The 15,507-nt window shown below is 38.9% G+C and overlaps 1 protein-coding gene across 1 annotated transcript; it reads right to left on the minus strand.

Annotated features, from left to right (window-relative positions):
* Nucleotides 1–12,527: 12,527 nt before the first annotated feature.
* LOC122048917 (subtilisin-like protease 4) lies at nt 12,528–14,794 on the minus strand. The gene has a single exon (XM_042610430.1). The coding sequence runs from the start codon at nt 14,685–14,687 to the stop codon at nt 12,612–12,614; it is 2,076 nt and encodes a 691-aa protein (XP_042466364.1). The 5' UTR covers nt 14,688–14,794; the 3' UTR covers nt 12,528–12,611.
* Nucleotides 14,795–15,507: the final 713 nt, after the last annotated feature.

Here is a 15,507-nt window from a genome sequence, read left to right on the forward strand (position 1 = left end):
GATTACATTAGTTGTTTCTTCAACTTTTAGAGTATTTTGGTTATAGACTCTATAAGCCCTACTAGTTGTGGAGTACCATAAGAATATTCCTTAGACTGATTTGGGTGTAAATTTTCCTAAGTAATCTTTGGTGTTTAAAATGTGAACTTTACATCCAAATACTTTTAGATGGTTTAAGTTAAAAATTTTATTATAGTATATTTCATATAGGGTTTTATTGTGTAATTTGTTAATTAGAATTCTATTTTGAATGTAGTTTGTTGTATTTATTGCTTTGGCCCAGAATTAATAATTTAAGTCATACTCGTTTAACATGGTTCTAGATGCCTCTTGTAGGGTTTTATTTTTCCGTTCCACTAGACCGTTCTGTTCGGGGGTTCTAGGACATGAAAATTTATGTTTGTATCCATTAATTTTACAAAATTGGGTAAACCTATGATTTTCAAATTCACCCCCATGATCAATTCTTATTCTTTTAATTTTGGTATCTTTTTCATTTTCTATTAACTTGTAAAAATTATTAAAAACTTCAAAGGTTTCATCTTTTGTTTTTAGAAATTTTATCCAAGTGTACCTAGAGTAATCATCAATTATTACTAAGCAGTACTGATTCTTGCTTAGTGACTTGGCTCCATGTGAGTCAAATAAGTCTAAATATAGGAGCTCAAGTAAGAAGTCAGTTCTATCTAGATTGGTTGATTTGTTAGTTGATTTGGTTTGCTTACCTTGTTGGCAATGGCAAATTACATTTTCTAGGTTCTTTAATTTGGGTAGCCCTCTAACTAGGCCATTTTGACTCATTTTTTAAATGAGTTTGACATGGGTGTGACCCAGTCTTCTGTGCCACAGGTTGGTTTCCTCTTGTTGTGTCAAAAAACACTTTATTAAGGATATGGGTAGGTCAATTGTGTAGATGTTATTTTTCCTAAGCCCCTTAATTATGACTTCGGGGTTATCAATATTTTTAACTAAACACCCAGAATTATTAAAAATAACTAAGTGGCCACTATCACACAATTGACTTATACTCAGTAAATTAAAGTTAAAATTTTCAACTAATAAAACGTTTCGAATAATGAAATCGGAATTAAGTTCGATATTACCTTTTCCGATTACCTTAAGTTTGTCGTTGTTGTCGAATGCAACTGATCCTAGGTTCTTGTATTTGAGCTTTGTGAACTTCAACCAATCCAGTCATATGTCTGGAGCATCCACTATCCAACATCTATTGATCCAATTCCTACACATAAGGTATTTGAATTGGATTCTTTTTAATGGATTGAAAGATAGCTAGATTGAAATAAGCTCCTTAATTTTCCATCTCACCCAATCTAGGTTAGCAATCAGTTATTTCTATGGGTGATTGTTAGATGGTTGAATTATTTTAGAAAAAGCTTAATTTAATTAATTTGTGAAAAATGTTTAAGTTAATTTTGAAATAAGTTAATCAAATTTTGAAAAACGTTAAGTTAATTAAATTTTGAAAAATGTTAAGTTAATTGAATTTGAAAGATATTAAGTTAATTAAATTTGAAAAATATTAAGTTAATTAAATTTAAAAAATATTAAGTTAGTTAAATTTTAAACATATTAAGTTAATTAAATTTTAAAAATATTAAGTTAATTAAATTTTGAAACATATTAAGTTAATTAGATTTGATTTAAGTCAACTTAATTTTAAATTAATTTTAATTTAATTTAAATTAATTTTAATTTAATTTTAATTTAATTTTAATTAATTTTAATTTAATTTAATTCAATTCAATTCAATTCAATTTTAATTTAATTTAATTTAAATTTTAATTTAATTTTACTTTACTTTACTTTATTTTAATTTTAATTTTAATTTTAATTTTAATTTTAATTTTGATTTTAATTTTAATTTAAGTTTTGTCCTTAGTCATCTCACCTGATCTAGATTTTTCAATCAGAAGATCTTATAATTTTGTGAGATGAATTAGTTTCATTATAGAGTTTGGTTTAAGTTTGTGTTAGATTCAGGTTTAGCTTTGGGCTCAGCAAATAGGCATTCTTTGGATAAACTTCTAGGCTATGGTGAGTCACTTGGACATCATTAAAGTAATCATGCCTTCGAGGTTTTTCAAATAGTCCTATCCACTGAACTTAGTATAAAACCTTGGTCTAACTAGTTAGGATTCATAAAGGGTAGCTTCGGTCAGTTCCACTTAGCCAAATGCACCAGGTTGAAGTCATATCTTCCTAGACATGCATAGACTAAGCTTTCCTAATGTACTATCATCCAATACTTCACCAGTACCGTAGTTCAAGTTAAACTTAGCCCTTTTTATTCTAGCCCTAATTACCCTGCCGGGTAGGTTGCGTTTAGTTACCCTATCGAGTAGATTCTTTTTGGAGGTGACAGCTATTCTGGAGCCTCCATTATTGATTTTCCTTTTAGCTTGTTATTAAGGTTTTAATCATATTCCTTTAATTTTATTTGTTACGATAATTTTTATTTATTTATTAAGATAAATTTAATTAATTATTTATTTGTTAATATAACTTTTCTTTTTGCTCCCCCTAGATCATAGCCTCGATAAGGTTTATCAAAGTAATGTACTTGATCCTTGAGGACCCAATACTTGCCAAGTCCAACTTGATTGACCAAGTTGGACTTGGGTAGCCATGCTTGGACTAGTTTACTATTTGGTCTTTGTACAAGTGATAAATATGATTTATACTTCCTTTTTGTTTTGAAACCTAGTCCAGTTCTATTGTAAACGGCTTTTTGTGTCCCAAGAATTAGGTCAAGGTTCTTGGAACCCAAAGAAAACCGTTCTAAGGTCTTTTTCAAATCCTTGACCTGAGTTTTCAGACTAGAATTTTCTTCCTCAAGTTTTTGGACTTGAGTTGAATTTCCAGTTTGAACTGGGTCAGGCAAGGTTTTGGAGTTAGTCACTTCTTTAAGGACTGCTACTTCCTTTAGAAGTGGCTTTACCCTAATGTTTGATTTTGCTAATTTACATAATAAATAATTAACTAAATTATTCAACCGATAAATACTTACAGAAGGATCAGGCCCTTCGGAAACGGATATGGATCCGTGGCTTCTGTCCGAATCTGCTTCCGATTCGCTCTCGCTCTCGGACATGATGATTTGGTCCCGAGCCATTAGTGTTAGGAGGCTCGTTTGTTCAAGCTCGTCGTTGGTATCTTCTTCTGAGGATTCTTCAAAGGTCGCTTTCAGCACTTTCTTCTTCCTCTGCTTCTTTGGATCCTTCTGATTTGGACAGTTGGCCTTGATGTGCCCCTTCTGGTTGCACCCATAGCAGATCACCTCGAACTTGACTTTTGAACTAGGTTGAACCTCCTTGGATTGTACTGCCTTCTTTAGGTCTCTCTTGTTGAAGCCTTTCTTCTTCTTGTAGAGCTTCTTCACAAGGTTCACGAGTTCGGTTGTCAGTTCGTCGTCTTCTTCGTCTGAGTCAGGTTCTTCTTCCGACTCTGGTTCGGTTCTTCGCCGTGTTCTTGGTTCACGTGTTCTGCTTGTACCTGCAATCAAAGCAATGCCTTTCTCGGTTGGTTGTGCATTAGTTTGCTCATGTAGTTCGAATTTAGAAAACAACTCATCTAATTTTATACTAGATAAATCCTTGGAAACTTTGTAGGCATCTACCATTGATGCCCACAATGTGTTCCTCGGAAAAGAATTGAGTGCGTACCTTATGACGTCCCGATTCTCGACTTTTTTCCCGATTGCATGGAGGGAGTTGAGAATATCTTGTATGCGTGCGTGGAGTTTGACTTGCTATCTCTCCTTTCTGCATTTTTAGATTATATAATTTATTAAATAATAGATCTCTTTTGCTTACCTTGGTGTCGAAGGTGCCCTCGTGGAGTTTGATCAATTTCTCCCATAGCTCTTTTGCGCTGGAGAACGGTCCAACTTTGTTGAGCTCCTCCTTGGTCAGACCACACTAGAGTATGCAGGTTGCCTTTGCGTTCGCCTCTACTTTCTTTATCAAGGATGCGTCATAGTTCTGGTATGATACTAATTTGCCTGAGCCATCAAGTGGGAGTTCAAGGCCTGTCTTGGTGATCATCCAGACTTTGAACTGGGTTTGCAAGTACGCCTCCATCCGGCCCTTCCAGTACCCGAAATCGTCTCCGATGAAGAGCGGTGTTATATCCTTCTTGAAGTGCCATTTTAAAACTGCACACACACACACACAAAAAAAATCTGTTCCAAGACTGGGTCTTGGATTAGTAGCGTGGGATGTATATAAAAAAACGAACTCGAGTGGTGTTGCACCAACTTCGAGCAGAAATCGATTCAAGCGGGAAATAGATCGAAATATAGTAATTATACTAATTCCGGTCGACTTCGAAAAAACTGAAAATACCACGAAAAAAAATGCTTGATTGGTGGTTACACCAAATCGAAGCGACCCCGTTCTGATACCAATTGTTGGATCAAGAAGCGCTAGAGGGGGGTGAATAGCGCTCGTGGCTATTTCGTTTCGGAATCGTAAATCGTTCGAGAGTTTAAGCAGCGGAAATAAAAGAACAGAAGAACAATCACACAAAGACACAAGGAGCTACTTGGTTCGAAGCCTATGATGACTCCTACTCTAAGGCCTGCGATCGTTGATCGCTTCCGGTGGGCAACAACTATAAGCTCGAAAATTATTACAAACTAAGTACAAAGAAAAACAGTAATTAAATTAATACCGACAATAGAGAAATGAAAAACTGAAGCTCTAGGTCGTCGGAATGTCATTGCAGCACTTTGGGATCGTCTCGTTAACATCTTGTAGCGTAAGGATTGCTCGGAAGATGTTATTATTGACTGCTGCTCGAGACACCCTTATAAAGGGTATTCAAGGTGCCTTCATTAAGCTCCAAGGTGCCTTGAACCCAAGGTTTTATCCCGACTTAGCCGCTGTCGATCAAGCTTTGACCGTTGCTCATTATCCACCTTAAGGCGCCTTTAACGCCACTCCAAGGCGCCTCCAAGCTGCGGTGCAAGGCGCTTTCAGTCCCCATGAAGGCGCGTCCAGCTCCTTTGGACAGCTGGCTTCGGCTTGCACCCGAGGCGCCTCTAAGCTCCATGGAGGCGCTTGGGACACTGTTCATCCAAGGTGTAAGTTGCTTCTTTGTTCTTGCAAAATGTGTTAGTCTCAAACACATACCCTGCAAAACAAAGTTAGCACAGAATAGGTATACTAAATGAAATATCGACAGTCAACGGACTGTCCGCGTCTGACTTTGGATTCCCTACCGGAAACCCTAGATCGACCCGACGCCTACTGTTTCCTCTGCGGGGAACGCGTCCTCACCTACTCCTCTCAGGAGAGTTACCTATTGCCAGTGCGATCCTCCAAATCGATTGGGCTTTTGCTCACTGTTCGATGCTTCCGGACTTTCTGCTGAACGCCCGCTCCTCGACCCATCCAGTCTTCCACCTGGTTCGCGACACCAGGACTTTCCACCTAGGGTTACCACCCCCTAGGACTTTTGCCTGAAGCCCTCGACCCACCAAGAGTTTCCGTATAGAGTTACCACCCCCTATGACCTAGGGTTACCACTCCCTAGGGTTTTCCACCTGCCTAACCTTAGTTAGGACTTTTACCTAAGTACACTTAGGACTTTCCTGCAAGCTCATTCAAACTGTTAGATCACAACAAAACCTTAACTTTGAATCCTTTGCCATTATCAAAGCACTGGTTCGATCGTCGGATGCTTCCCGCACCAACAATAAACTCTTTGGGCCACAAGTAATGTTATCAAGTCTCTAAAGCCCTCACCAATGCATACATCTCCTTATCATAAGTTGGATAGTTCAAAGCTGCTCCGCTGAATTTCTCACTAAAATAAGCAAGAGGTTGACCTTCTTGTATTAGCACAGCTCCAATACCTATTCCTGATGCATCACACTCAATTCGAAAGTTTTAGCAAAGTTAGGTAATGCAAGTAATGGTGCAGAACTTAGCTTCTCCTTAAGTAAGTTGAAAGCTGAAACTTGTTCACTATCCCAATCAAATCCAATATTCTTTTTAACAACTTCAGTTAAGGGTGCAGCTATAGAACTAAAATTTGTAACAAACCTCCTATAGAAACTTGTCAATCTGTGAAAGCTACGTACCACAGTTATCGTTTTTGGTGTTGGCCACTCACGAATTGCCTTAACCTTTTCTTCATCAACTACTATTCCCTTAGCACTAATAATATAACCAAGAAACTCTATTTGACTAGTGCAAAAAGAATATTTTTGAAGGTTAGCTTATAATTTTTCATTTCACAAAATAAGTAGAACTTTTTGTAAATGATTGACATGCTCATCTAAATTCTTACTATAAATCAAGATGTCATCAAAATAGAGAAAATTACATTTTTCAGTCCTGTAACTTGTATCTTTTTCAATTTTAGTTCTGTTATGAGTTAATTTACGTTCTTAGTCCTGTAACTTGTAATGTTTTTCAATTTTAGTCCTTTTTCTTCCAAAATTGAAATTTTTCAACGGAAAATGTCTAGTTTGTGGTTGGAATATAAAAAACACATGGGTCATAAAAAATCAAAATCCCCAAATTCAATTTACAACTCATCATTTTCTGTTGAAAAATTTTAATTTAAGAGAAAAAAGGACTGAAATTGAAAATTTTTGCAAGTTACAGGACTATAAATGTAAATTGACTCATAACAGGACTAAAATTGAAAAAATTGTAAGTTACAGAACTAAAAATGTAATTTTCTCCATCAAAATATACTACAACAAAGTTCCCAATATAAGCACGTAAATTATGGTTCATTAATCTCATGAAAGTACTAGGTGCATTAGTTAGCCCAAATGGCATTACTAGGTGCATTAGTTAGCCCAAATGGCATGACTAACCATTCGTACAAACCATACCTAGTCTTAAAAGCAGTTTTCCATTCATCTCCCTCACGCATGCGAATTTGATGATAGTCAGACTTCAAATCGATTTTAGAGAAAATGCAAGAACCATATAGTTCATCTAGCATATCATCTAATCTAGGAATAGGATGATGATACTTTATCGTAATTTTGTTGATAGCCCTGCAATTAACTAATTAGGCCTCCATTGATGCATAATGGATTATCATTAATATCTAGAGTGGGTTGATCATGATTCATATCGTTAGCTTGTTGCTCTCTTTTTTTTTACTCCATCAGGATGAGTCAAGATTAATTAGAAATAGAATAATTTGTTCATTTTAAAGAGATCAACAATATTGTAAAATCTTTTGTCATTTTTAAAATTTTAATTATTAGAGAGCAATAATTAGGAATAGAATTTGTTCATTTTAGAGGGATCAATAATATTATAGAAACTCTTTTGTAATTTTTAAAATTTTAATTATTAGAGAGCAATAAGTATACTAATCTACGTGATATATTTTATTTTTCACATAGTCAAAGATGATAGGACTAAATTATTGTTTTGGCACACTAATACATCAATTAATTAAAGGTTTTTGTGAGATATTAATGTGATATTTGTTGATATTAATGGTTTTAAAAATAACGATGGCATTTGACTGAGTTTTCCAAATTATTAAATTTTTTAAAATATTCACCTTTTACCGTAACCGAAAAATCATGACCAAGTGGTGGCTCATATATTATACACATGCTTCTTTATAATCAGGGGCGGATCCAATGAGGGGCGGCATCGGCGGTCGCTCCCTTTGCCAGTGGTGGAATCCCTAGTATTATGGGGTTCCACTGATGGAGATGAGGGATACCGCTCCTTGTTTATCATGATTACTCCTCCATACTTGAATTCCTGGATCCGTCACTGTTTATAATCAAGAATAATATATAATATTTGCAATGAAGAAGACAATCTCGAACTAACGCTCCATGTGATTCAGGGCAGCACTACAACAAAAACCTTCATAGACATCGGTTTTCCACCGGTGTCTATTTCATTTTCGACCGATGTCTATGAAGCCAATGTTAAAAGTCTGTCATTTTAGACATCGGGTTAAAACCGGTGTAGTATCACTTAACGACACCGGTTTTACAGCGGTGGAAAACCGATGTAATATTAGTTAATAACACCGGTTTTACAGCGGTGGAAAACCGATGTAATATGTATATTTTTTTCACAAATTTGATTTCCGAACCCATGAAAAACCGATAATAACAAAAAAAAATACACAAATATTCACAAATTATACAAATATTCTTCATTCAATAATATCCATAAAATACACAAATATTAACAAATTATATAAATAATCTTCTTAGAACAATATCCATAAAATACCCAAACATTCTTTTTACATCAAAACCTAGCTAATAGATATACTATCCCTAACCATTAATGGGTACCCCACGGAGCTGTAGGCCTCACTTCCTGTCCAGATCCAACATTCAATCCTTTCCCTAGGTCCCATAGCATAGTTCAGTGGTCGGCTCTGATGTCCTCAGTGGTAGAAGTCCGACCCCATTCTCCTTTTCTCGTTCGCTCCTCCCTTTTCCCAGTCATCCCTCTTCCCTGTCATCTGTGCAATTAGTTTGTAAATTCAAATAACCAGAACACGAGAAAAATATACATATTCAATGACATTCAATAAAATATATAATATAGTTAAACAAAGTGAAGACCTTGACAAAATTAAGACTCCAATGGTTTAGTCATGCATATTGCATAGAGTTCAATTGAGGAGTAAGAACTAAGAACCATATAGCTAACCAAATAGTTAGCAAAAATATGGGTTCATTGATGTTGATAATATATTTCTCTGTCCTATTTACTAATAACCACCTGATATGGGTTCATTAAAAAATTTTGTCATATTTTGTCAAAATTAGAATCAACTAGCTATAGACCGAAACTGAGCCAAAGCAGAATCAGAATCATAAACTTGCTGAACAATCTTGGGCATCCTACAATAGATTATCCAAAAGTTGCAGAACAAAGTTGTAAAAAGTAGTAAAAGATTTGCAACTCTTATTCGATGCATAACAACAATTTTGATTTTGACACACGAGGCATTAACACTTGTTTTAACTTGACGATATCTACTTGATAAAGTCAAGCAAAGACATTTACCTTCACTTCGATCCTTGAATCCTCGAATAATACATGCAAGACTCCAAGGCCTTCCACCAGAGCATGCTTTTGCTCCACCTTTTAATATGCCATTGTGTTGCTTCAGTCTGAGAATATGTCATCTTTTGTCAAACAATGGGAAGGGTTTCACTTACATATGCACGAATCTATATATTCATCAACAACATCTTCCTGCCAGACGAATCTAATGAAGGTAAAGGCACACAAATAATACAAAAAAAAATTCTTCCGAGTGTGTGTTGATAAAATATGGCTATGCACCTTAAAAGTCCTCATATTTAACAGAGAAACTTTTCCACCTGATGCAGACGTTGCATAAGAGTCATTCTTAGATAAAGCAATACAAGCAGTTGCTTCTTCTGGATTGTTATCACTCCTTTCATTGGTCATAAGAATACCATTTGGTGGCTGACGGAGCTGAGGAGCAATAGATGCAGTTGACTGAACAAGCAAAGCAAACAATCAGCACTAGGCTTATAGCAAATAGATAATTTCTTACAAATGTTTCTTTCTGACCTTGCCTGATGGATTTCGTTCATCGCACGGCCACTGCCAGAGTTTATGCACTGCATTGGAACCAAGTGCTAGTAAACTGCATCCAGAAGAAAAACTGCATTGGAACCAAGTGCTTTGATTTTACCATCAGTTGAAGTTGAGAAGAAAAACTTCACAGATAGAAATAATGAAACACTAGAAATATATAATTCTATTTCTGTCCAGTATACTGTTTCTATCCAGTTGAAGCATCCCACACCTATTCATCATGCAACGGAACTTGTTAAGAACATACAATTCTTCTTGTACAATCTTCTGACTGATCAACCACATGGTTTTACTCACTTTAATTGCCTTGTCATTGCCGCAAGTGATGATCGAGAGAGTCTTCTTGGGATAGGAAAAGGCAATGTCATTAACACTGCCTATATGAGCATCAATCTGCAGAACAAGATGCTATCATCATCATCATATATATGGTTGCCAAACACCATAACTATTAACTGACCTCCAAATGTTGTCATAATTCTTCATTTAAATTAAAAGCATAGATCTGCACTAGATGCTTTGAAAATGCAACACCTATTAGTATCACAGAAGAATAACAAGAATTTTAGTTTGATGAACTTGATCAAAATAATCCAACTTTGTTTTTTTGCTTCGGCATACCAAGAATAGAACCTTCAGGACTCCACAAGCATCGGTTGACAGATTAGAACAAAAAATACTTTGTTCACTACAGCAAAGAACAAAAAATGATAAAATCTAAATTAATAAAACACATAAATAAAGTCCAATTCGATCGAAAGCTTACCACATATACACAACTATGCAAGTGTCTGTGATTGGCTTCAATTCACAAAAAGGAATTATGTCATTGCAGTTAACATAGACTGTGCGCTCCATGCCAAACACAAAAGGGAATTATGATATCAAGTAACTGTGTCAATTAAAGAGCAAGTTGAATCTCAAGTAGATGTTGATGGTCCATTTGCTACATGCTTACATTGAGAACTTGTTGCCTTTGCCTTGTCATCTCATTCCCACCCACGAGAAAGTAAGCAGTGTGCCTGAAAGCCAGCCTAAATAATAAAAATAATAATAGTATTCATATCATCAACAAAGGAAGACACAGTGTGGGTTGATATGTGCCTGAAAAAATTCATCATTTTGACTTTTGAATTAGGATCGATGCTCATGGTGCTATCGAGTGCTTGTTGCATGTGGTGCAACCACCTCTCAGCAGCTTGGTGTGTAACAGGGAATGGTGCATGTCGTCCGATCAGAGCTGGATGACCTGCAATAATGATTGATTCAAACGAAACCGTGTTGCAACAATTCAGCCAAAGGTTTCCCTTCATTACAGAAGCAAACTTAGAACTGGAATTTATAGAGAGAGATGGATGTATCAATTTCTTGTATATTTTTCAGATTTTTTCTTCTGTATCAGCTGAGTCCAGATACTAAATTGTTCTTATGATTTCCTTACCAAATGAATAAAACATGCCTTTTGTTGCATCAAACTCCATAATACTGGTCTAAATATAGCAGCATATCCACAAACTAAAATTAATTATTCATAATAAATTCAAATGCACGGACTCAGGTGTTTCAGTTATGTGACTATTTTTGATATAATCACATAACTGAAACACCAGAGATATGATCGGTATAACAATATCTCAGTATGCATCAAAGTAGGACACCAACCATTCTTGTACTTCCTAACCACCATTCTCCTAAAGGCTCAATGAACAAATCCTGAACACAAGGTGATTACAAAAGAGAATAGAATATTTAAGAGGTCATATGAAATTACAATGATACGAATATCATCACAATAATCAATTTGTGTAAGATTCTGATCATATAAAACAAATATAAAATGATAAATTTGGCAGATGCTAAATGATTTTGCTACTTTAAAAGGTGAAACAAATAGTGCAAGTTTCAGAAAGAAGTTATCAGACATCAAAAGAACAAGTTCCCTTCACCTTTCCTTTGGGAATACAGATTAGGGCCTCCCATCCTCTGAACGAAGAACTCGTACTGGTTCCAAATCGCGCCCTCCTTCTTCGAATTCGAAAAGATAGATCAGAACCCCACTCTTCCTCATCAGCGAAAACCCTACCAACCATCTGTGTTAACAAAATCAGAGATGGTCATAATCAATCGAGCATCTACAACGGACGGAGAGGGCCGCGGAGGAAGAGGTAGGTAGATCGGCTCACCTGTTGTAGAAATTGGTTGAGAGATCGATGAAGGGCTGGATTCCGCCTAGGGTTTCGAAGAGGTTGGTCTCGTCGATGGCGAGGCGTCGCTCACTGCCACTTCGCTCGAGGACGAAGGTAGCGTATTATTTATAGCCTTGATAATTGTGGCGCCGACCCATTTTGACTTAACCCACCTGCTAAACTATTGAAGATGAGGAAGAACTTCAGTAGCGACAATGGATAAAGAAAAAAAAATTTGGAATGTAAAGAAGGACTCCAACGATGACAGTGAATGTTGGACTGGAGATGGATGAAGGAAAAACTATCGGAATGCGAAGAAGGCCTCCTCTTCTCAACCAAATGGAGGAGTTGGAGGAGATGTGGTGTGGTTGGACGGAGAAGCAAGTTCGTCGTGTCTTGATCCTGATCAGGAGAGGATCTAGGAAGGGGGGAAGAGGGAGATGAGGTTGAGAGAGATGGTCGGAGGTTTAGGTTTAGGCTGAGAGAGATGTCTCGGTTTAGGTTATCGCGAGAGAGATGGTCGCGCGGAGGAAGGGGCGGGATAAAGATTTAGGTTTGGAGGGATTTCACAGTGTGCAGATTTTGGCTTGTGGGAAAAATTAAAATATTTTATTTGGGTTCATTAACATCGGATTTTAAAAACCGATGTTAAAATCGGTGTCTATTAACGAAAAAAAGGGCGCTCATAGACATCGCCTAAAAAGCCGATGTCTATGAGCTAAAATCTACTCTCATAGACACCGGTTTTTAGAAAAACCGGTGTAAAATACTCAAAGACATCGGTTTTAGCCTAAAACCGTTGTTGTTCCACTGATGTCTATGAGCGATTTTGTTGTAGTGCAGAGACGACAAATGGGCTGGTCACTGCATATTTATCATCATCGGAGGTCCAAGTCAACTTTCCCTCCACGATATGATTGCTGGACGTGGGAGGTCCGTCAACGCCCCATTCCGCGCTTACGGTGAACGACTTCTGCTCATTCAGCTCGGTGAACGTCAACATCTTAGGGGTGACAGTAGCCAACACGACGGTCTTTGATATGCTCACCGACACCATGTAGCTCGATTTCGCCGGTCCGACGTTTGTGATCGTCCGGGTCACTTTGGCCGTTGCCCCACCTTTGAGGGATAGTAGAATCGACGGATAGTTGAGCTCCTCTTCCATCACGCTCTTTGAGCAGTCCACGACTCCGCGCGCTATATTTCTAGCGCCTTCTTCGCCGAATTTGCCGCAAATGTAGGAGACGTAGTCATCGTCGGTGATGTCGTAAATAAGACCGGGATCGGCAGCTTTATTAGGGTTGACGTGTCCTGCACCCTTGGCGAAATAGAGTGCCGGCTCAAGTAACTCGTCAGAGATGTCAGCGTTTGCCATGGTGATGATCGCCGACTTGATAGCTGCCGGCGACCAAGTAGGATGTGCGGCCTTTAAGAGCGCGGCGACGCCGCTGAGGTGAGGCGTCGCCATGGACGTGCCAGATATAATATAGTACTGATCCGGAGTGTCACTGGAATGAATATACGCTGCGAAGATGTTAAGGCCAGGGCCGGAGATGTCTGGCTTGAGGATTCCCGGTGTTGCTTGAGATGGCCCCCGGGAGGAGAAGTAAGCCACAACAGGGGCAGGGGATACGCCGAGAACTGTCCCGTTGAAGACGATCGACGCGGAGGGGTTAGAAGTAGAGTTCAAATACGATATGAGGTCGGAACCTTCTTGGATGGTGAGCACTACTCCGGGAAAGTCCATCTTCCTGATCGAGATGGTAGCGCCCTCTGTCTTCGAGGAAATGGAGATCAATGCCGTAGCGCCATGGGACTTGGCGAACGTTGCCACACGTTCAAGACTGCCGCTTTCGCAGACCCAGATGCTGCCCCTATGGCTATCATCAGGAGGATCCATATCACAGGATGGCGACTCGATGGAGTAGTACAGAGGAAGAGAACTTTCAGGAAAGTTGCTAGGCTGGTCGAGAGACTCTCCGGGGATCACCTTCCCACTGGGAAGCTTCACGGAGGCCCTGAAGCTTCGATCGACGCTGCTGGCCGCCACGGTGAGGATCCATGGTGCCTCGTTGGAGAGGGTGTAATACTCAGGTCCATTATTGCCGCCAGCGCAGCTGACGAAGATACCCTTCCTGGCCGCCGCAAACGAACCGATGGCGACGACATCTTGGTCGAGAGGCGTGGAATGGCCGCTGAGCGAGAGAGAGAGGATGTCGACGCCGTCCTTGACAGCTGCATCCAACCCGGCTAGGATATCGGCGGAATTGCAGCCTTCGCCGCTGCAGACCTGGTAGATGGCGAGGTGAGCCCGAGGGGCCATTCCGGCGGCCGTGCCTTCGGCAAACCCGAAGAAGCTCGCGTTTCGGACGAAGTTACCAGCGGCGGTGGCGGAAGTGTGGGTCCCATGGCCGTCCTCATCGATAGGAGGACTCCCACCCCCACCGGCGATCATCGACCTGGCGCCGATGAGCTTGTTGTTGCAACCGGTCTTGAGGTCGTCGCACGAACCCTTCCACTTTGAGGGCGGAGGCGGGACCCCCTCGTCGTCATAGGAAGGGTGGCCGGGCGTCACACCGGTGTCGAGAACTCCGATGATGACTCCGCTTCCGAGATTCGAATCATTCCACAGCCCCTTGCTCCCGACCTTGAGCCCGAGGAAATCCGGCGTGTGGGTGGTCATCAAGCGCAACACTCGGTCGGGGAACGCACGCACGAAGCCATTCTTCTTCCCCATCGCCTGCAGCTCTTCCTCTGTCAGCATGGCGGCGAACCCACTGAATACGTCGCTGTAGGAGTGCAGCAGCCGTCGATCGACGCCAGACGCATCGACGGCTGGTGGTAGGAAAGATTCGTGCCAGCTCTTTAGGCTCCCTTCCGTCAGCGGCTCCATCGGCTCTTCCACTTGAATAATATAACGACTCGTAGAAGAAGGAGAGGCGACGGAGGAATTTGAGAAGAAAGCGAGGAGAAGAAAGAGCAGCCATGGCGCAAGATTCATGTCAGGAATCTAAATTGCTATATTTTCTGTTAAACAAAGATCCTTCTATACATGCAGAGCCGTATACGGTGCGAGATATAGAGACAATGTATGATTAAAATATAATAATTCCTCCGTTTTAGAATCTATTTAATATATAATATATATTTATATGATAATTCATGAAAATTTTAAATTACGATGTGTGTCTGTCAAATAGTCATTACTTTCACATTTGACATTTGGTGAATTAATTCTGGAATCCTCTTGCTGCATTTGTATTCTTATGATATTCATGCAAATATTAAATTACGTGTTTGTCAGATAGTAATTACATTCACATTTGGTACATCATTTATCAAACCCTTTTGCTACGACTCTGGATCGCAAAATATGATTTAGAGGGTGGATTATAAGTGGAAATTTATGGATCTTATCTATTATACAGATAGGTCCATGAGATCTCATCTATTCTTTGGATTATAAAATACGATTCAAAGGATGGACTATTTTATTCATAGATAAAAATTTATAGACTCTACTTGTTATATAAGTAACATCCATGAAATCTTATCTATTAGTAACTTCTGATCAAAAATGAATTAAGAATTATGGTCCAGTGGATCTCGGTGTTTTGCTACCTCTGTAGAAATTTAACTTGTATAACGTTAAAAAAATTCCTGGCAGAATTTTTAATAAAAGTCAAACCATGTCATACCACTTGCCTAGTAAA

The sequence above is a fragment of the Zingiber officinale genome, chromosome 2B, assembly GCF_018446385.1.
Source record: "Zingiber officinale cultivar Zhangliang chromosome 2B, Zo_v1.1, whole genome shotgun sequence".
NCBI classification, from domain to species: domain Eukaryota; kingdom Viridiplantae; phylum Streptophyta; class Magnoliopsida; order Zingiberales; family Zingiberaceae; genus Zingiber; species Zingiber officinale.

Excerpts from the sequence above, each read along its gene's own strand:
- LOC122048917 (XM_042610430.1), bottom strand. The coding sequence starts at position 14,687 with ATGGAGCCGCTGACGGAAGGGAGCCTAAAGAGCTGGCACGAATCTTTC.